We start from the raw sequence: 23,193 nt of genomic DNA, 5'->3' as shown, positions 1-23,193 counted from the left end.
CGTTTTTTTGTTGTTTTACACTTTAATGTTAGGATTCAAAACTAGCACTTACTGCAAATTCAGGGTAACAGTAATTTACATATTTCAAATCGCATAAATCTCATAAATCTAATAAATCGAATAGGAAGACGAATCAAAATAACATCATTAGCCGATGGAATCGCATATTTGTAGAATGAGCAAGTCAGGTTTATCTACAGGATAATCGTCTCCTGTTATTCATGCATTTCATATCTATGCTTAGTCGAAACGTTACCACGGAATCATTGAAATTTTTAAGTTAAATATTTCTATATGTCACAATAGAAACTAACTTTAGCACTATCGACCACCCTAAGCACCTACGAAAGAGGGACGAAAGATACCAAAGAGACAGTCAAACTTATAAATCGAAAATAAATTGATAACGCCATGGCTAAAAATGAAAAAGACAAACAGACAAACAATAGTACACATGCCACAACCTAGAAAAATAAAGAACAAGCAACACGAACCCAACTAGTTGTGATCTCAGAGGCCCCGAAAGTGTAAGAATATCCTGCTCCACATGTGGTACCCGTCGTGCTGCTTATGTGATAACAAATCATGAAATGGAAGGGGATTGTAGTTACGACGTAAGGAACATATCCGATATCATTTGCGAAACGGTTATTCAATAACGGTCATCCACTCGTGATGGTGTCCGCAAAATTTACGAAGAGATGATTTCAACCTCACCATTTGGAACTCTTGGTTTAATAGCGTCCTAGTGAGCAGCAACCCTCTATCAAGAAAACTATTTTAGGAAATGTAAGCACGCGAATATCGTATCAATTGGGAGATATATACCCCGTATGCAGGTGCTGCTGGAATGTTGCTACTTAGAAATGGAAAGTTCTAAATTGGAAAGCTGAAATTATCTCTTTTGTCGTAAAGTTTTGTTTTCAACCGACCCTCATTGTCAATTTCTAGATGTAAGTCAAGATATGAAGCTGACTTAACTGTAGTATCCTTTATCTCTAGTTCGATGGGAGAGTTGCGTTCCACATAGTCACCAAATTTTGAATTATTTAGTGAAAGAACATCATCTATATACTAGTAGCGTAAAGTAGTGTTAAAGGATACAGCTAACTTTCTTCCTAAGAAGTTTCTGTATGAAGTCAGCCTCATAATAATAAAGAAACAAGTCGTCAAGTAGAGGGCACACTGTGTTTCCATTGGAATGCCGACAGTCTGTTGATGAAAAGTCCACATAGACCAAAAATCATGTAATTCAGTATGCAGATTCTAAATAATTCTAAACTACAGATACAAAAATCAACGTTTACTGTTGACCTTCATTTGTAAAATATGTGATTAATACACTGCATGATGTAAAGTAACAAGTAGATGGTGTACCTTGTGGATCAGCTGTTTGCCGTAAAAGCAGATAATTTTACTTACCATGCCATCACATCAATGCAAATTTTAATAATGCATGGTAAATAAAAACACACAACACAGATACCTGGGTTGAATTTTGAACACCAGACGCACGCGCGTTTCATAAAAAGTACTCACCAGTGACGCTCGAATCAAAATATTCTTTACAGTTTAAATAATAAAGATATTTAAAGAGCATTTAGGTCCAAACATTCCGAAAGGTTTAGCAACAAATAGCTATTCCTCTGGCAAATTTTTGTTTAAACAGTTGCAAACAAACTTTTACACTTATGCCCATATCATTGACACTTCATGTCAACACACACATGTAAACGTGCAAACTACGGAGCTGGTGCTATCACCGGGGAGGAAACATTCGCCAGCAGCTGCATCGACCCAGTGGTTGTAAATAAACTCATCATAGATACCAGGATGAAGGTGAAATTATCATTCTTTATGACAGACAAAAACAGCAATATCAAGATAAATATGCTCATCTTATATGTTCATCTAGTAAATATCTTTGCAGGTTCAATTTCAGGATACAATAGCTTATACAATTTATCAACATATTGCAAAATGTCATTATAATACGTTGGAAGTAATATAATAAAGACAAAGACTCAAACAATATTTTATAATTAATATTGATACAATACATAACACAGACATATCAAGATCTATACTATTTTTATGAACACAAATATATTGCTACCATGCCGTATCTTTATCTTGAGGTACAACCATCAGAATTTTCTGTATTAGAACAGTCACTTTATCTAAAATAAAAGGTTTCATTACACAATTAATATTTCGCTAGTTATTTTTGAATGTTTAATATACAAAAATACAGAATCAGTGAAATGTCAACGCTTTATTTTCTCTGCTTCATTTTATTTTGTGTATTTGCAAAAAAAGGGAAGTGTAAGATATACATTTCTTTTCCAAATGTCGTAACCTCCGTATAATCCAACATACCAGTTTTGCTAATGTGACCTTAGAAAAAGCCTAGACGTTGTTAACCAATTCAGGATTAATGGCTTTACTGTCGAATAATACCTTAACAAGCATCAACGGTGATTTTTAATGCATATATTATCTGTACTGATTCTAAGCAATTGTTTATCATTACTTGTGATTGGACAAACGACTCGGATTCCACAACGGAATACTTCTAGCACATTTTCAAAAACGGTTAACAATTGATCGTAAAACAAACAAATACAACTTGTGCATTACCATAACATTAACCACATTCACAATTACATTAAACACATACTTACAATTTAATCTTTCAAACGATTTGGGTTTGGATTTCCAACCAACACCAATTATATAGAATGGAATGCCTAGAGCCATTATCAAAAGTGTTGTTAGACTTTCATTTGGTCTCTGCACAATTGTCATTGCAAGTAATACAATACTGATTAAGAAAAGGAATATCGGGAGCAGTATTGGCAACTGAAAGAGAAAAAATACAATTACTTAAATACTATTGTCCATTTATAAATTGATTAAGAAAAGAAACCAATACCTTAGATGGATTTGATCATTACTTTAATTTCCCTTCTGGTCTGACATAAAACATTACATGTGTTTCTGTTCTTGTATATATACGTTATTTGCTCGAATACTCGGCTTTAAAAGTTTCTTCTGAATATATATCAAATTAAACCATCAAACGAATGCAATTTAGACAGTGCTATTTTCATTTTATACAGTTTTCTCTTCCTCGTTTTTCAATAGGATTATCCTTGACTCTTGAGTTGGTTGACCGTTCTTGAATATCCGTTCTACAGATGATATAATATATGTTCCATATGTCGTAACAACAGTCCCGTTCCCTTTTCACTAATGTGACCTACCGAATAAGACTTTATACCGGATTTGAAATAACATGAGCAATACGGCTGGTGCCACATGTGGAGCAGGATCTGCTTAGCCTTCCAGAGCACCAGAGATCATCCCAATTCATAGTGAGGTTCGTGTTGCTCAGTCGTTGATTTTCTATGTTGTGTCTTGTATACTTTTATTTGTCTGTTTGTCCTTTTGTTTTTTTAGCTAGCCATGGCGTTGTCAATTTACTCTCGATTTATGAGTTTCATTGTTATCTTTCGCTCCTTTTGAGTTTTATTTCTACCTGTTATTCTCTGATGCCTCTTTTTTTTTAACAATGTATGGTAAATTTAGTACCCCCCGCACACTATTTATTATTAAATCATTATATTGTGCTATAAATTACACACACTGCTGGGTAAAATATATTAATTAGCACAATCGGAAGTTAAGTCAAAAAGCTTATACATATAAACATTTGAATTTACAATAGACGTGCCTGTTTGTAAAATACATCAAAGGTCCATGATTTGTAACAGGAAGCAGAATAAAAAAACACACTGGACTATCTTTAATGTCACTGTTTCATCTGTATTATTTAACGTTTTGTTTCAATAATACCAAATACTCTATAATGTTATCACGAATATGGGTTGCTCGTGTCAATCAAATTATTAAGAAAGGCAACAGTAGTATACCACTGTTCAAAAGTCATATCAACATAACAGTTTTGTTGTATTTAGAGTTACAGCAATTCAGGTAGTGTAAATTGGGAATAAATTTAGAATTTCGCAGTTATCTCCTTCTAATTTCAATGTTATTTCTAAACATGTCATTTACATGATCCTCTCATTAGTACTATTCATGAGCCAGTTTGTTTTAAATATTGAAAAAGACGTTTATGTAAATAATAATTGGTGTCTTAAAAAATATGATTTGCTCGAAATGTTTACAATAAATAATGCCGAATGCAAGATAAGAACATACCTTTATTGGTCGTTTTAAATCTGGTTCTTTGTATCGTAGATAAACCTGACCAGCAAAGACACACGTAAGAACTGTACAAAAGCTGAATCCCATCATTTCAATAAGGTAGAATATATTCTCAAATCCCTGCATGATAATTGTCAGGACCAACTACAGTCAGAAGAATAACAAGCGTTGTCAAATTCATTCAATTAAAAGAATCAAACCCAAACTTGTAAAAACTATGCTCAAATAAACTATATAATTTCACTTTGTTAACGTTTATATTACTAGTATCAGATAAAATATATCATAAAAATATGTCCTTTCTTAATTTTAGATATTATACCGAAGTATGAAGAAATATCATATATATAAAGAGACAACTCATGTGGGAAATAAACAATTGGATTGGCATTTACTATTTAGAAGTCCAAAACGAGTTATACGAGGTGCTCCGACATGGTAAGCATATTTTCACCAGAAAGAAGCTTATGAAGTTTCGATCACCAAGGGAATCATCTGTCACATAGTAGATTCTTACTTATTGACGTGATTCAAATGATACATTTCAGCTTTAAATTGTAACTTCATAATACTTTACTATAACTAAGATAGTAACTTCTGTTGAGTGAGTTTAGATGTTAGCACCAGTAGTCACTGAATAGTAGAACGTATGAGATGAAAAACGACCTTGAAAATAATGAACTTGAAGTAAATAAACTTACAATTATTAACAGAGAAGGAGCTGGTGTAAGGAAACGGCAGTTAATCATTGAAATGATACTAGGCAAATGATTGTTTTTGGCACCAACGAAAAACAACCTGAAAATAAAAGTATTTACTTGTGTCATTGCATATCATATCTGATTAGCTCCTCCAAATACCTCATTAACATACAAATATAAAATTAGTATGTATCATCAATATACAAAGTTAAATAACAAAAATATCGGACTCCTAGGGAAATTCTAAACGGAAAGTCCCTAACCAACTGGAAAATCAAAAACACATCAAACGAATATATAACAACTGTTATACCGGTATTCCCGACTTGGTACATGCATATACAGAACCATACCTGCCAACTTTTCAAAATGCTCATGGGCGTTTGGCTCTCGTATTCCTACAAAACCTTAAAGCAACCATAGTTTAGCGATGTTCAAATTGACCGCGTAAATCGAATAGAAAGAGACACATCAAGATAACAAACAAAAGGGAATATTTTGAGCTCCAAGAAGAACAGTTAATACCACAGATTGAGCTTGCTTTGCTATACTTGTACCATCCGCCATGCTTATTGACAGTCAGACAAACTGTCACAATTTGGAATAGCACACGTTTGGTGAACTTATAGTACAGGGAACTATCCAGGTATTCGACTATCTAAGATCGCGAAACACATGTATATTTTAAGTTGAGACACCTACACATCGTATCAGCTACCAGTTGTTGTCCAAATAATTATGAAATTGCATGCAATACCATCATTATCATATTCCCGATAATTACTGTTATCAAGTAGTTCGTCTATATGTATGTTGGAGCGTCCAAGGGCTGTATAGGCAATCGATGTCGTTTAAAACTTCCATTGTCGTATGTTGGAGTTTGTTTTTTGTTGCACTTCAGTGTTCCTGTGAATTTACATTGCTATACGACGGTATTTTGTACATCCAACATTGCTGCTTCTGTTATGGTTCCGGTTGGATAATCTGTTATGGCGTGTCGTTTGTAGTCCAAACAATTCATGACATCGTTGTTTGGACGATTGGTGTTTGCTGTTGGAATCTGTAAGTTGTTGTTCTGCAGTTTACATGTTGTGTCGACTATTATTATTATTTGTTTCTGCGTTTCTCTGTGATTCATGTTCTTGCGTGTGTTTGTGTCATATTTCTGTCACGTAGTGTTGTCATTTTAGCTATAACAAAGTTCAAACCACCATTTTTTTTAAATCAAAATGTCCTATACCATGTCAGGATAATGGCAATTGTTATCAAGAAGTTCGTCTCTATGTATTTTGGTGAGTGCAAGGGCTGTACTTCAATCGTCGTATGTTGGAGTTTTCTTTTTGTTGCACTTCAGTGTTCCTTTTTTCCTCTAATAGTTGATTTTGTTTCCATCAGATTAGTTTGTAACCTGAATTCCCTCAATCGCTTTATGACATACATTTGAGCACCGTTTACTTCTGTTGAATTTATTAACTAATTCGTGATATTGGTCATACAACTAACGTTATGTCAATTACAGTCGTTATTCCTCATTACTCTGTTGTATAAATTTATGTAAATTGTGCACACCCCTGTTAGCGAAGTCCACAAAATGTGAACACTCACGGGTTTAACGTATCAACTTAGGTATGTAGACATCATACGATGGAGAAGAGGGTATGTTACTTCCGAGAAATTTGAAGTCGAAATTTGAAAAAGAGAAAGTGTGAAAACGTTCGAAAGTGATACAGCGACAAAAGTAATTTTAATAAAAACTGGATTCTACGATTTTAAATTTCATTATTTCTAAACACTATTAATATTTTCCATACATTTTAGGATAAAGTGACCTATAACTGTTAATGTTTGTGTCATTTTGGTCTTTTGTGGATAGTGGTTAGTTGTCTCATTGGCAATCATACCATATCTTCTTTTTTAAAGTTAAGAAACGCAAATACATCAGAAATCTTTAGGATGACGAAGTTATTTGAAAAGTTCAATAAACCCGATGTCAATGACCACTCTTTGATTTCTTATTATGTAGTATACATGACAATCCGAACAATCACATGTCCTACTAAGATAATCTTTGATCTAAGCTTTGACCTTGAGATTCAAATATAAGCTTGATGATATACGATCATATTCCTATATAACAATAAACAGATATGATGTAAGACAAGGTCGCACTGACAATAGTGAAGGCATTATTGCATTCATTACAGTACACAGTAGAGTGAATAGACAAGGCGCCAATGCTGAGGAGGAACTGGAACAGTTTCAAAGTCTCGTCTATTCGCATCCTCAATTTTGTTTTAATATATATCTAAGATAAAGCTGAGAAATTTCTTTTGATATCTCTTTGGTTTGTAAAAATCATAACAATTCAGGTTTTGAGATCATATCTATGGTGTGCTTTGTCTGTGTGCCTTTTTGATTTTCTTGTTGGTATGTTTAATTGTGTTTATGGTGATTGGGATTGGTACAGTGTTGTCTACTGTATCCGTATTGGTGCTTTTGTCCATTGTGTCTGTTTTGTTTTGATCATACACATGAAACATTGTTGTCAATATAAACGAATTTTATGTGACTGTCATACAAGTCAGAGGTGTAGCTAGCTTTAAAGTAGGGTTTAATTCCTCATTTTCTACATAAGAAAATGCATGTACCAAGTCAGTAATATGATTTTTGTTATCTATTCGTTACATGTTTTTGAGCTTTCGTTTTTTGCCATTTGATAAGGCACTTTCCGTTTTGGATTATCCTCGATGTTCGGTATTTTTTGTAATTTTTACTTATAAATGTATGCAATAAGTGGTTAAGTTTAATAAATATATGAAAGCACGATGTTGGAAAAATTGAAGTCGCAGTTTTCAGTATTAATACGTCTTTGTTTGTTAAATGTAGATTAAAGGTTTAAACAATGTTTCAAATTATGTTTCAGACTGGTTTTACTATTGAAATATTGGAGAATATCAGTGATTATTGTATTTGATATCAATCAATAAAAAGAACATGTAGAACCTACACTATTTCTTTATACCATACAAGTCTGCTTTGTTTTGCCTGAGAAAACAACATGCAAATTCCGAACATCGACTTTACAGAGCCAGTGACGGATAAAGAAATTGTCACAAGGGGGCCCACTGACTGCCCTAAGAGAGAGCCTGCTCCAGTTATTCTTCATATTCCCTATATAATCAACCAACTTTTTCCACGCAAGGAAGCAGCCCCCATCCCTTTGCATTCGCCTATGAGAGCAATTCAAACTTATCAATTGATATCTGTCATACAATTTCAAGTTGTCGAATAACATTTGTTACTTCTTTTACATGATGTAGTTATATTTGTTTCATTAACATGCCATTAAGTAAATTGTATTTATATTTCCCATTTTTATGGATTGTTTTGATTTTATGCATTGTCCTGATTTTATGAGGTGTCCTGATTTGGCTGTTATGTTTTGACCTTTTGAAAGTTTTTGTTGTAAATACAGTAATCTTAAGAGATTAAAAGACTGATCGATGGGAGAATACAAGAAATTACGCGAGAACGCCACTTAAAAGACGTTAAACGAGAAAGGTAATTTCAAAGTATAAAGTCCTTTTTCTATAGAATCATTTGCGACATCAAAAGTATTGCTGTATTTACGCCCCTAATGAGTACCATAATCCCGTTTTTGTTGCACCTGTCAAAGAGTAAAATGTATTTGTTTTAATAACTTTTATTCTGTTGTGATAGATGTAGACTAAAGTGTACTTTTTGCACTTGTGATACTAAAACACTGTCTGACATTATAATAATCGTTCCACCATGGTCACTATCCTTAAAGTACACATGACATACCTTGACATTGATAAACTTGTGCCATTCATTGAACCCATTACAGATATAGCGATCAAAATCGGTATCAACCAAGTAATCTTTCCCACTGTATGTTCTGTGAACGTCTGAAAGATAAAAACAAAAACAGTCAACAAAAAGGTTAATGTACTTTAATATACTGTTGTCATTGGCTATGTCAAAACAAAGAAAGACAACAAGTATTAGAGTCTTAAATAAACATGTGATTTACAGAATATTACAATGTTATAAATATCTCATATTTGTGCTACCGATGGGGGCGGAATGTCTTCTAACAGTAGTATCGATCCCGTGGTTTTAAAAATTAAACAAAGACACCAGGCTCATAATATTTAATCCAAACAAAATCGTTTTGATTTTTAGATTTCACTGTCCTGTAACATTAGTTTTGACATTGCGTTAGGGTCATGCTTTTCTCGGGTTGAGTCTTCACACTACATTCCGTGAATGTGTACTATTAGAAACTTTATCTTTATTTGTAATTGGTTTTGAACTGTTTTTTCAGTAACAGCAAATACTCTAAGGTAAAAAAAAATGTTCTTCCTATTTAATTGTTTTGTGTACTTCCTGTTCAACTCATCGATGGGTCTTGTTATTTCAAAATGATGTTTGTAGTTTTTTTCTTAAGATGTGCGGTTGCACCACTGTCCCATAGTATGGGTACGTTTGAGCGACCACAATCATTTAAAGTCAACAGCCTATTCATTGGTTGTCTGGATAATTACCTCATTGTCCATTTTACAGCATCTCTTGTTTTATATGGATAAAATTAGGTGAAACTTCATATACCATTCGCCCGTTAATTAGGTATGCCCTACATACCACTTACGTTGGATGATGATTTTCGTATAATATTTAGTACATTTTTTTCAAAGAACCAGCAAAAGACTAAAATGTTTATTATGTAGGTAATAAATAAGTTTATTCGTGAGATTGATTTCAGAATTTGATTTTGTTTACTTTAAATAATGTAATGGTAACATCAAAGAGGCGTTCTATAACTTTGCCACTAATATCCTAGAGACTTACCACTGCAACAGCCGATGATTTGATAACCTCAATAGGTGACAACACAGAAAAATAAGCTATGTTTGCAACAATGTAAACTGTTGTCACTATTGACATAGAAATAATTATTGCACGTGGGAGATTCCTACAAAACAAGAAAGATAGTGTTAGTTTTTAAGCATTGCATCCTAAAATAAGAAGTGATTGAAATTCGTTCATTTTATAAAGTTAGGCAACAGTAGTGTACCGATTAATAAAGATAAAAAAAAAAAAAAAAAAAAAACGAAGAATGAAAATATGGCGTCGGCAAGGTAAACTTTGCCGACTACCATGCAGATATACAGTCTGCTTCAGTTGTGAGTGTCACCACCTGTTACAATTCCAACACATGTGATCAATAGAACAAAGCATGGAAACAGTCTCCAGTAAGTTGAGAAACCTGAATACTATAACGACCAACAAACTGGATAGATGAACTAATGAAAAGAGGAAAGAATATATCAAAGGGGAAAGTGAAATTAAAAGGTAGAGATTAAAAAAACGACAAGCTCATGACCAAACGAACAACAATAAAAACACGACGTCACACTACATCTGAATCTCAAATTGAGCAACACGAACCCCAACCAAGGATGATCTCAGATAATCGATGTTCTCAAGAGTAAGCAGCTTTTTTTTCCTCTTGTGGCAATCGTCGTGTTGCACATATGGTAAAAACAAATTCGGTGAGCGTCCGTAAAACTCTTGATAAGATGACACTGCTTTAACACTAGGGACACCTGGTTCCATAAATTTCTTGTGAGCAACAATCTGGTACCAAGAAAATCATGACACGAAATGAAAGCTCTGAAATATCGTATCAACTGGGAGATTTATATACACTATATACAGATGCTGATTGGATGCTGCTTCATAGAGAGAGGTACCATTCACAATTGGAAAGATGAAACAATCACTTTTGACGTACTGATTTGTTCGCATCTTTTCGTCATTATGAATTTCTTAATGTATTTCAAATGATGCGGAAGATTTATCGGCACAATTTTGGTACTTCAAACTATTCAACATCGCTTTTTTTATTCAGTTATCCAACTGTTGACTCAAGTCCAACTGATGCGTGGTGTGTAGACGAAACGCACGATGTCATTACGAAATCATAATCCTTGTTTCCTTCATGTATTTGTTAAAAATTGGTATCCTTTTTTTCAAATTGATGGGATGCATGTGATCAGCTATGAACTATTTAATTTAGGTTAGAAGATATCATTTTAATCGCGGAAAGTGAACTAATAAATATAAAAAGAAGAAAAATGTTGATCAACAATAACACTTCCAGATTATCTAAAGCTTATAGTCCACAAAATACAAGTTATCGAGAGAAAAAAGTGCAGATCAAACCTCGAAGAACATTCAATCACCTCTGAGATTCAAACTGGAATCTCAACTGAAAGTTTGTTTATCTATTGGGCCAAACGGCAACACTTCAATGATCTAAACCTTCATTAGGACCCAAACTTGTTATACTACATGATCAATCAAAACTGAAAAAATAACTTTTTGTGGGACATATTCGAACTGCAAAAAATACAAACACGATGATTTTGATAACGCGAAGCATAAATGGTAGAAGAATAAGAGATATATTGAAAATACACATACGTTCAAAAAGTAATAAGAGGCGAATTTACCTCCACAACTAACATTGATTGAAGTTTACCGGTTATCAAAAAGAGGCCGTCATTACTGGAAAATTCGAATCTCTTAACAAAGTGACCTACCAAAATCAGTAGTAAAAGCGATAGGTTAAAGATACTGACAGGCTAAGTAAGTAAATAAATAAGCAAATATGATGTTCTAGGACTACAACACAGACTAGGTATTTCTGACCAGAAGTACTAAGAAGATATGAATTATGAAAAATAAACGCTTAAACTCAAAACTTAAAGGTCCGGATGAACTTTATGTAGTCGGGTCAATTCTTTGCAAGGCTATGTAGCTGCGTTACAGCTGTTTTTCTAAATAGCTGAGGAGAACGATATGGACCATTCGACAATAGAAACATGATAAAGTATAAATAATGTTATAACTACTGGTACTCCCTAGACCTGTATTTGATTTAAGTTAAGTCATTGCATATACTTTTGGTTGAACTTGATCAGTGTCTGAAATACATTTGTGAGTGATGTGTTAGTATTCTTAAGATTATATTGCTAACAATACCGGTACTTAAAGATAAGATATAATCATCATGTCAACAATCCAAGTCTCATCATGAGAGTGTTATGAGAAAAGCCAATACTAAGATTATCACTGGTCACGTACAACTACCGTACAAGATTGATTCTCATAAATCATAGATTGTTTGGGTCTATGAATATTAGGAAACAATGAACTTTTTGCCGAAAAATAATGTTTGAAAAGTTATAACCATGAGAAACAGTCAGAATTGTGACCGAGTTTAAGATTTTAAATGCACAATACACTAGGCAGAATATTATATCCCTGATATCAACAGGTATGAGAGGACTTGATGAAAAAGTTCGAAAAGGTGATAAGATATTAGATAATTGTATGACACACTTACTTGTGAGGTTCTAAAAGTTCATCTGTGAGAAAATTAAGGTAACTCCTGAAGTATGAAAAGTAATTAAGCATGATAATAAGTACAATTGCATACAATACAAAAAAGTAAATCGTACAGAATTATCGTTACCATTTGTAAGCAAACTTTTAAAAATAAATCAATATTAAACAACATCATGTTTTGAATATAATGTCTCTATCAAAGTTAATGAATATGGGGAATGTGTCAAGGAGATAACAACCCTTCCAAAGAACTGAAGGCCACCAATGGCATTCGACCTCTTTTAAAAAATTACCTAAGTCTTGAAAAAATCGAGTTATCGATAAAGACAATAACAGAATGATGTATAACTTGGGGTATGCACAGGGATATGTGAAGAATTCAACTATTTTAAGAAGACTTGAAACCTTCTCTTTTTAATCTCGATCTATGGAATAGCAAAAGATACATTTGTCGAACCGACAGTACAATTAAGTTAAGAAAATCCCTTGACTCCTTTGATAACTATTTACACCACTGGGTCGATGCCACTGCTGGTGGATGTTTCGTCCCCTAGAGTATCACAAGCCCAGTAGTCAGCACTTCGGTGTTGACATGAATATCAATTATATGGTCCTTTTTATAAATTTCCTGTTACAAATCTTTGATTTTTTTGAAAAACTAAGGATTTTCAAGGAATAGATAACCTTTGTCGTATTTTGCACAACCTTTTGTGAATTTTGGGTTCTCAATGCTGTTTAAGTTTGTACTTGTTTGGCTTTATAACTATTTTGATATGAGAGTCACTGTTGGGTCTAATGTAACCGCGCGTCTGGCGTATTAAATTATAATCCTGGTACCTTTGATAACTTTTGACTCTATAATACCGGTTTACTTAGTGACTTACCATCCTCCGAATGCCCAGAATCCTGAGTAGAATGAAATGGCGATAGCACCAGCACTATAATCACTCCCTTCGAATGAATTATAGAAATTCTCTACATGACCTGAAACAAAGACCATGAGCTGTCTAAAGTTTATAGTTTTACAGAAAGAAAAAGAATTCATTGTTTCCGTTGTATTTTATTCGTTATATTCAAATTTTGCGCGTTGTGGACAACGTCAAAGTCGGCTAAACATATGAATAAAAGTGAGGATTTTATTAGCCATATACTCTCGGCTGCATAGTGTATCATTGTTATCAACAACTTAAGGACGAATATCAACATTTATTCATATTTTTAATAAAAGATCAATTTCGTTGTGGTAAAGCTAGCATAGGCATTCCTCTTTTACTTTTGTAAAATAAAAATTATATGTATACTTTATTTAGGTAGACAAAGTATCAAGAACTTGTAAAAACAATTAGCAATCTTATCATTTTAATTGGTATGTAACTTAATGGGACATTAAGAAATGCGATAAGGACTATGATTATAGTCAAGGATTTTATAATGTGATAGGAAAATCGATTAAAGGATAAAAAAAACTATTATTTATTTATTTTGACTAATTGATGTCTGTTTTTCTATCAAGATCGTTCTATATTCGTCAAGATTTCCAATTTATATGCAAGCTGAATGTCATCAGTAGTTGACAGACTACACAGATGTACAAATATGTATCCATAACATTAATAGGACAGACTTAAAACACGAATATCAATGCCCTTTTAAGCATTTCAATCATTCCATCAAAACCTGCATGTGGTCGACATTTTGTAAAGACACGATATAATGCAACTCCATGCTTTACTTACTTAAATCGAAAATATGGAAATAATATAGAAGCAAACGAGACACAGATTTCTTGAAACACTAAGATTTTGGTTTAATTGGGAAAAGGGATGCTTTAAAATTCTGCCATCTTTTATGAGTTTTATTTCTGTATGTTTTCTCAATCTTAACCAAATTAATAAACGGTCTTCTATGAAGACTAACGTATATATATTAGAGTTATATCAAGACGTTTTTTTGCAAGCGCTAGGTTAGTGGTATGCTAGGTGAGTAGTATGCTAGGTTAGTGGTATTCTTTGATTTAACCAATTCGTGAATAACTAAAAACCTGCTTACAAACATGTTGAGGTCTTCAAAAAGTTATACTGGTAAAAATCTGACAAATTGCTTTTCGGTGTGTATTTGGTTGTAGCAATAAATCAATAAAAAAGTGGGTTCCTTTTTCACATGGCAAATTAAATGGCGTTCTTTTAGGCCTATAAAATAACGTTTCTAGTGAAAAACAAAATAGACGCACGTATATGAAGCCTTTTTAAAACGTAGGTTTTCTGTTACTTGTTAAAGTGTAAATTATTTTATCTTTGTATTTTTCAACTGAAAATAATATTACACTGATACTTTCGGGCTGTACAAATGTTAACAGTCTATACAGTCCACTTTGTTGTTATGACTTACCCTTGCCTATATAGACAAAGCCGATGATAATAATCATAAATAAAGCTATAAGTTTACTGGCAGTGATGACTATCTGAACTTTTGTTGCCCACTTTACATTGACACAATTAACAATGATGAGTAAACCTAAAACATAAAATAAAATCGTTATGATGTACTAGTAAAACTAGTATGATTGAATGACTAGAACAAGAAAACTATGCAACAAATTGCAGTAAAACATTGAAATGTCAGACTAGCTCAAGTTTCACAAAATTTAAAAGTGATGATTTTTGGGTCTTTATGTTTTATTTGCTAATTTTGACGACTGAATGATTGAACACGTTTTACTAATCAACTAATTTTTTTTCCAAAAATTCAAATCAATTTTTGTGTTATAGGTTTTTAAACATTTTTAAAATTTGATTTTAATTGCGAATATAACAGTATTTGATATGAAATTCAAACATCGTATTTTGGACTTCTTTTCTTCTTCATCTAATAATTAAAAATACATTATTGTTCGTGTTGCACAACAAGTATACAAATCATACATAAATAACATTATTATGTTACTACATTTTATCATTGTGCCTTAATAATATCGTTGCAAAAATAACAGATCAAATTATAGTAAACATTTATATCAAATATAAAAACAAACGAACAAAAGAACAGAATTCATTTTGCACTACAGATATTCGAATAAATCGAATCCATTCACGGTTGATCGTTATGGACTGAATCTGGTTCAAAGATGGCGTTTGGATTGTCGCAACTACAATCGCGTACTCTTTTCCCCGAATGCGAATGTGACCAAACAAACAAGACTTATCACCAAACATGACAGTTGCAGTGTACCTGTGAAGCAGAATCAGTTTACCCTTCCAGAGCAACCGATATCACCTCAATTGTGGAGGGGTTCGTGTTTATCGGTCTGTTTTTCTATGTTGTGTTTTGTACATGTTTGCATGTTGGTCTTTTCTGTTTCAGTCAGTGCATTTTCAGATCAATTTCGACTTATGAGTTTGAATGTCGCTTTCGTATCTTTCGCCTCGACCCCTCTTTTGTACAGTCTTAAAAGAAGCAAAAACAGTTTAATATTAAAAGCACAGTAAACAGCAATGGTAACTCCATCGGTTCTCTTATTTATTTGGATATAACTAATTTTGAATACTCACATATAATTAACGCTGCTAACAATCGTATGCTGGTAGACGGTGGTTCACAGTCCCCATAAAGGGGTCTCAAAATATATGTTGCAAAAATAAGGCAAGAGGCAGCAATACATACTGGACAAATAACAACAAAATTAATCCACATGGCAATGAATCCCGGAAAATCACCGAATGCTCTCCGAATGTATGTATATTCCCCACCAGACTCTGGAATACATGCTCCAAGTTCGGCAAAACACAATGCACATAGAGTAGAGAATGAACCACATACTGTCCACATCACTATGGACATACCTACAGATTTAACATTAAGTAAAATTCCAACAGGAGAAACAAAAATACCAGATCCTATTATAATTCCTACAATTATACACACTGCTTGAAATAATCCAATTTGTGGTTTTAATCTGATAGTTGTTACTACAAGGTTATCTTGTTTAGGCAATAATTTGCCATTTTTATCCGACACGTCACTTGTTCTTTTTGTCAAGTCTGTCATTGCAAACCCATTGCCAGCACCATTTGATATTCCATTTGAAATAGAACTCCCATTTGACATGGGTGATGTCTTTTCTGGTGTTCCTCTAGATTTCATACCGTTTTGTTCCGTAATTTCTTCCATTTTATTTTCCTGTACTACATTAAGTTGACCTGAAAGACAAAATTTCGATATCAATTAGATTAATTTCCGACATGCTATATATACATGTTTACAAATCATCGCTTACCTAGTACATTTCTAGGTCACAAAACTTTGTCATTCGATCATCAGATATTTGATGTGTTTTGGTTCGCTCTTGTTAATAAACTATGGGTAAAAGAACTTTCGGGCATAGATTATGTTTTCAAACAGTTTACACAATTAAAAATAAAATGATGCACATTGTCACGTGTAAAACTCAAATGAATATTATCTAGTCGATTGGAATAAAAATAAAATGAAAATAAAAGTATAGTATTCAAATCTACATTTCAAAGCAACTGACAAAACTTTCGTTCAAGGGAGGTTAAAACAGTTGAAATGAGGATTATGATCTATATCGTAATATGACTGTATTGATATTCGTGGTGATCAATAGCATTTTCTAAATAATCTTATATATATTGGTTTGGCCGATTCTCAAAATATATACCATTATGTTCCCATTGCAGTCCATTATTCAAAATGACTTTGGAATCGTATCAACCGTCATGCAGTAAACTTCATTGCTAAACATCCTGTTTGAAGTTCATGTAATTACGACTGTTTCGTAACGTCATTAGCATTTCTGACATATTTTTATATTTCTTAGGGTAGAAACTAGTTTCCTCCCAGCGTAACAAACACTTTACCCATACCGTTAAATAAACAATATGATATAATATGATATAACATGACAGTAGATTGAAGAAGTTCAAAAGCCATAAGTCTCGTACAAAGAGGCGACATAACTTACAAGCATGCTGGCGCTATGCATCCATCACCGGTGTATGCTAAAACTCAACCCTATCAATCTCAAACTGAATACTAGTATAGCATTATGCGCTTCCGTGGAAACAAAGAAAGTTTTACGAATATTATCCTTGTAATATGAATGTTGCAAATATGTCATACTATCGGCAAACAGGAAGAAGCTTTACGACAGATTTAAAAAAAAAATGATTACACGCTTACACGATACAATATACTATCGTAAATCTGCAGATCAAGTATAGAATCAATCCATTAAAAGGAAGCCAAGACATATTGGTCGACACGTTTCTACCCTTAGTTTTCCGGACGGGCAGGCGAAATGACGGACTGAGTCGGGTGACTACTAGATAAGCTTTTGTTGTTGGTGACACAGGTAAAGATACAGTACTAGCCAAATTACATTAACGTAAAAGGTAAATCATCAAAACGTAAAAAAAACAAGCATGTATAATAAAAGCAAAAAAAGACTCATAATGGTTGTCACTTGACATCGCTGTGTTTGTTTCTTGAACCAGTTACTGTCATGGCCAGAATTTAAGAAATTTGTCTGACAATGTCAGACGAATGCTGATTATAAGACAGTCAATGACTGCCACTTGCCAATATTTGTTTTAATATTTGTTCCATATTAAGTAAATGTCATGGTCAGAATTTGAGAATAATGACAAAACCTCTAATCTGATAATATCAAAGAAGATGTTTTTAAAAAAAAAACAATTTATAACGCGCATATTATTTCTAAGACATTCAGGAATTATAACATTAATCAACTCATAATTGCGATAACGTCTGAAGTAATTATTTTAGTCGTGAAAGTACACAGTACACACATTCCTATTTAATTTTGTTATTTTCAACCATGTTAGTATCGTAAAAACTGAACTACGTAAGCATCAAGTGTGACATATATAGAAAGAACGCTCAAGCGTAATTGCAGAAACAGGAAGTATCGCGTTTGCTTTTAGCATCACTGGAGAGACACTGCTTGTCGAAATGCGCATCTGGTGCAGAAAAAAATGGTACCTTTTATGTTACCATTGGGTCAATGCCTCTGCTGCTGGACTGATAGTCTCTGGTAGTGTCACTATTCCAGTATAGCCAGATGTAATTCTGTACTGGCATGAAATACGGATTTTGTGTTATTAAAATTTTTTAAATTATTGTAATTTAGGGAATGTATCATGCAAAGCCCTGATTCCTTGCCCGGCTTTGACTATACTTTTTTGTCCTTTTTTGGTTTATAGCTCTTCCTCCTTTTGATAAGTAAGAATTTTCAACCATTTTGACCTCGTGCGTCACATATACTGAGCCTTTGGTATCTTTCGTCCTTCTTTTTTTAATAGACATTGATTGTCGAAATGCGCATCTTGTGCGACAAAATGGTACTGTTTATGTTATTCAAGATTTTACTTGTCCATCTGTACCAATATTTAGAAAAAGATCTAGGCACGAAGCAAGTCTTGTTGTCATGTGTATGCAAGTTCAAGTTCACTGGGATATATGGTCATAGATATGAATATAGACAAAAATAAAATAATGATATATGACAATAGAACACCTAGCCCAATCAGATGCACATGTCTGATCTAGACAACCAACCAACGAAAGTGACTAAAGACAAATAACCCTATATATTAGGTTGATCGAGAATATGAGTTCAACGAAATTCGTGTGAAGGACGCTGTGAATAATCCGTGACTTGTCTGCTACTCAGACCACTAAAGATATGACTTTAAATAACGAAAATTAGGAGATTTGGTATGATTGCCAATGAGACAACTATCGACCAAATTTTTAAAAAAAATTGAAGATAATGGTGTAAGCAATTCGCATTTTTATCATCTTTTCATAATATTTTGGCAATATTATTCTTGCTATTTGTCTTTTATGTTTTCTGTCAGTAAAAATATAAGTTTATCTCTCTCTGTTTATGCTGGGAATTGTACTCAACACGCATTGAATAAGGCACGTTTTCGAACTAGATATATATCGGGTCGATGATTACATACTTATAAATAGTTGGACAGTTTTTATCAATTTATCTTATGGTCAATTTGAACATCAAATTTGGTCAAGATAAACGCTATACAAATGTTTACACGTTTCTATAGGAAGTAAATAGACTCTCGAACTGCAATGATAACTGGTGAAAATTGTGGATGCAAAAATGTGAATGATGCATTTAAGTGTGTATCATTTGTCATATGATTATCTTGCTTACTACACAATCATCATTGCCATTATTATTTGGGTATCATTTAAAATTAAGACTGGACTAATTGAGTTTTAAATAAAACCATGTTTTTGAAATGAATGAAATAAGATGAAAAAAGGGGGAAACGGCCTTGATCGTGTCCATTTATAAACAAGTTACTAAAAGTAATCTCAAAGTACTTAGCATATTAGTTATAATCAAGTCTGCATTTTAATATCGGCGACTGATCGCAGTAGTTATTTCATATAACAGCGACTTATTAAAACATATTTTAAAAAATACTTCATTTATGTACTATACAAGGTTTGTATTTTACTGTATTAATATCGCGCATATAATATTATATCAATAATAATATTTAATAATTCACTTCTGAACGATTTTTGGAATTTCAGAATGTACTTATCTTTCTAAAAGTAAAATCACAAAAATACTGAACTCTGAGGTAAATTCAAAATGGAATGTCGCTAACCAAATGGCAAAATCAAAAGCTCAAGCACATCAAACGAACTGATAACACCTGTCATATTCCTAACTTGGTGCAGACTGGTGGATTAAACCTTTTTGTGTGAACGCTAGCTAAACCTTGTATGACAGTCGAATCAGATTCCATTACATTGACAACTATATACAAACTAAATGTCTAAATGTCAACTAATCCTATCATAAATGTTCCAAAATAGGGAAGACAAAATCTGATAGACAGCGGGAAAGTGAGGCAATCTAAACATGCAGTGCACTTCATGTAAATCTGAAAGTGGTGCTGAATAACACTTTGTTAAAAAAAAAAAAAAAAGAATGAAGTGACGCAAAAAAGCCAGACATCCCATCCTTTGCACATCTTCAGGCTTGGAAAATTTTAGTTTCAAAGAAATGATCACGACGTCACAAAATATTGCGTCAAAAGTATTAGTGAAATACATACAGAAATACGTTAAGTCCATCCTTTTTTATATATATATATTCTGTAAATTAATTTCAGATCAATTGACATATGGTAGTCTTCCATTAAGATCATTTATATAAAGACGAAAAATCCCTTCACACATTTAAAATATATTTGTATTTTTCTTGTTGTTGTTTTTTGTGGTTGTTGATAAACGCAATTCCGAAATTTGAATTTACTATATCTTTGCACTTTTGTTCACACGAAACTGTCCATATGTAAATTGCAGAGTTTAAGCATGGGCCCAGATTTAAATTGTGTCATAAATCTACAAAAAAAGTCAGTAAACCTGTAGTCATGTTTCACGATGAAGCATTTATTGAGTGCAACAGTGGCACCTGTTCGTTTTTAAAACATGATGCACCAGTAATCATAAATGCATAGTCTGCAATTTAATATTATATAACTGCATGCATGTCTTTATATCATGAAACTATATTGACCGTATATATTTTACCCTGCTAAAGACTTAGTTAAAACTTTCATTATTTACATGTTTTACCCAACTTAAAGTGGGGTCACTTTCTATATATCAGTTAATGTAGTCTATATGAAAAGAAAAAGGGACGTCATTTTACAGCTACTACATGTATCTTGCTGTTCCTCATTTCTAAGATGATTTAAAAATAAAACCATAAAGACGTGTTATGCTGAAGTACTATAACATTAGCAGTTTTACTCAACATCTTTTGCTTAAAACGTAAATGATTATTAAAGTGAGAAAGACAATAATAACACGACACAAAAAAAACGACATATCTCAAAGCAGTCTTTGGTAAGACAAAAGGTCTACAATATCTTTTTTACAGGGACATGTAAGAACTTTTTTTCCAGTCACTTGCATGTGTTGCATTGATGGTTCTTCATTGATAAAATGTCCTCACTAAATTTTCCGATCAGTTCAGAAACTGCAGCGGTAATGTAAATGGTACTTAATTCAATTATTAACGAATAAGATGAAACTTTGTGGGGAAAAAATAGGGTAACAATTATCTCAATGTAATTCTTCCAACGGAATATTTACAAAAACATTAAATAAAAAAAATAAAAATGCTTAAAATAAATCGACGTAACTACATGCATGAATATGTATAACTACCTCATTTTGCAAGCATTTCAAAATAACTTTAAATTTGGTATTCTAACAATTCGTTTAGTAATAGTATTATATATATTCTGTTTTATTTAATTCTACCGTGACAAAAACACACAAATGAACCATAGAAATATATTGTAACTTACCTGAATACGGTTCATGTTGCTATGGTATACTTATATTGCATCAGCCTGCATTACTTTCGGTATTAAATACACGTGGGTAAGGAAAACAATTATAGTACTACTATCCAAATACGTCAGTACAATGTCAATGTGATCACTCATATTGATCGTGATCAGTCAGAAGTATCACCTGTAAAAGCTAACTAGCTAATTTATATGCGACTTATCCGCTGAAGTTCACGTCGATCTTTTCATAGGGGTTCTGAATCAATTCAATGTTATAGCAGGTCACATAATATGAATGAATATGAATGAATATAAAATTCTAATTTTAGAAGTTAAAAAGTTTAAAGTTTAAAATACTAACCATAAGAAGACACAATAACGTGTTGACTTACTTTTCATTCATTTGTCTTCAACCTAGATTTATTCAATGGGTAACATTCTCCATATAAACTGTTTAAAAAAAAACGACAAGAAAATAAGAAAGGAATGTTAATAATAATAACACGCCTTCTTGCCAAGCTGTTATAAAATAACATATATGTTTCCGCTTTAATATACTATAGTACTCTAATGTTAAACATAATGTTAAACATAATCCTACAAAACCGATAAAAAGGGAGCGAGCGAGCAATAGAGGGAGAGAGAGTCCCTGTATGTCATGTATAGTTGATAAGATAACTTTATTAATCGATTGATCTTTATTTTTGTTGCATGTTAACGTCCAGCGAGAAATATCACATGCATCTAGTACACGTAAAAGGCAACTTATTTTTGCCTACTTCTATCAATGCACTTCGACACTGCAGTAATAACTTTGTAAATCAAACGAATTTCGCCTACAATAAATATTTGAAACTTTAAAAGTACGACCATGAAAATTACGTCAATATTTTTTACCAAATTTTGGTGGGGATGGGGGTTAGTCCCTGTCCATTTTACATCTAACACTGCCACTTTAATTAATTGATAGCTTTAATCAAACAATTGAATATCTGACCATTAATAATAAATAATGGAAAAAGTATTCACATCAAAGTACTGTTAGCGTCTTAAGATTGGCCTTTACATAAAACGATCTACCATGACAGTAACACATGGAACATACATCAAAGAACTCATTTGTAGCGCATGCATGTACATCAATTGACGCTATACTTCTGCATTCTTCACAGTCATCAGTTCATGGTTAATTGCACATTCCTGTGCATTTGACATTTCATAATGCAGCATGTACAAAACACGATTACACTGTACCAAATGCTGGTGATTGTAATAAGAAAAAAACACGAAGGTGTAACATACATTAAAGATTGAATACACTCCTTTTCTTTATATGCATAATATGAAATATCTAAGTATCAACATCTTACATTTCATGACGTAATGTTTCCCAAGGACCCACACACCAGCTTGTGCTGCACTTGTATAACTGACAAAAA

The 23,193-nt window shown here is 32.8% G+C and overlaps 1 protein-coding gene across 3 annotated transcripts; it reads right to left on the bottom strand.

Moving 5' to 3' along the window:
- Positions 1-2,023: 2,023 nt before the first annotated feature.
- LOC134696289 (large neutral amino acids transporter small subunit 1-like) lies at positions 2,024-22,245 on the bottom strand. 3 transcript variants are annotated; one of them, XM_063557991.1, is made up of 11 exons: positions 22,147-22,245; positions 15,917-16,564; positions 14,757-14,882; positions 13,253-13,352; positions 12,367-12,411; positions 9,804-9,927; positions 8,757-8,860; positions 4,932-5,028; positions 4,225-4,374; positions 2,685-2,862; positions 2,024-2,180 (listed from the first exon to the last, which is right to left on the bottom strand). In XM_063557991.1, exons 1-11 carry the CDS (start codon positions 22,151-22,153, stop codon positions 2,113-2,115), a joined length of 1,647 nt encoding a protein of 548 aa, XP_063414061.1. In that variant the 5' UTR covers positions 22,154-22,245; the 3' UTR covers positions 2,024-2,112. The 3 variants fall into 3 exon arrangements, with proteins under 3 accessions (XP_063414061.1, XP_063414063.1, XP_063414062.1); XM_063557993.1 differs by having other exon boundaries at positions 22,116-22,200; XM_063557992.1 differs by lacking the exon at positions 22,147-22,245 and adding an exon at positions 21,770-21,978.
- Between the last annotated feature and the right edge of the window lie 948 nt (positions 22,246-23,193).

This window comes from Mytilus trossulus, chromosome 14, assembly GCF_036588685.1.
Source record: "Mytilus trossulus isolate FHL-02 chromosome 14, PNRI_Mtr1.1.1.hap1, whole genome shotgun sequence".
NCBI classification, from domain to species: domain Eukaryota; kingdom Metazoa; phylum Mollusca; class Bivalvia; order Mytilida; family Mytilidae; genus Mytilus; species Mytilus trossulus.
The sequence above is the reverse complement of the archived record's forward strand: the minus strand, read 5'-3'. Positions and strand labels throughout refer to the sequence as shown.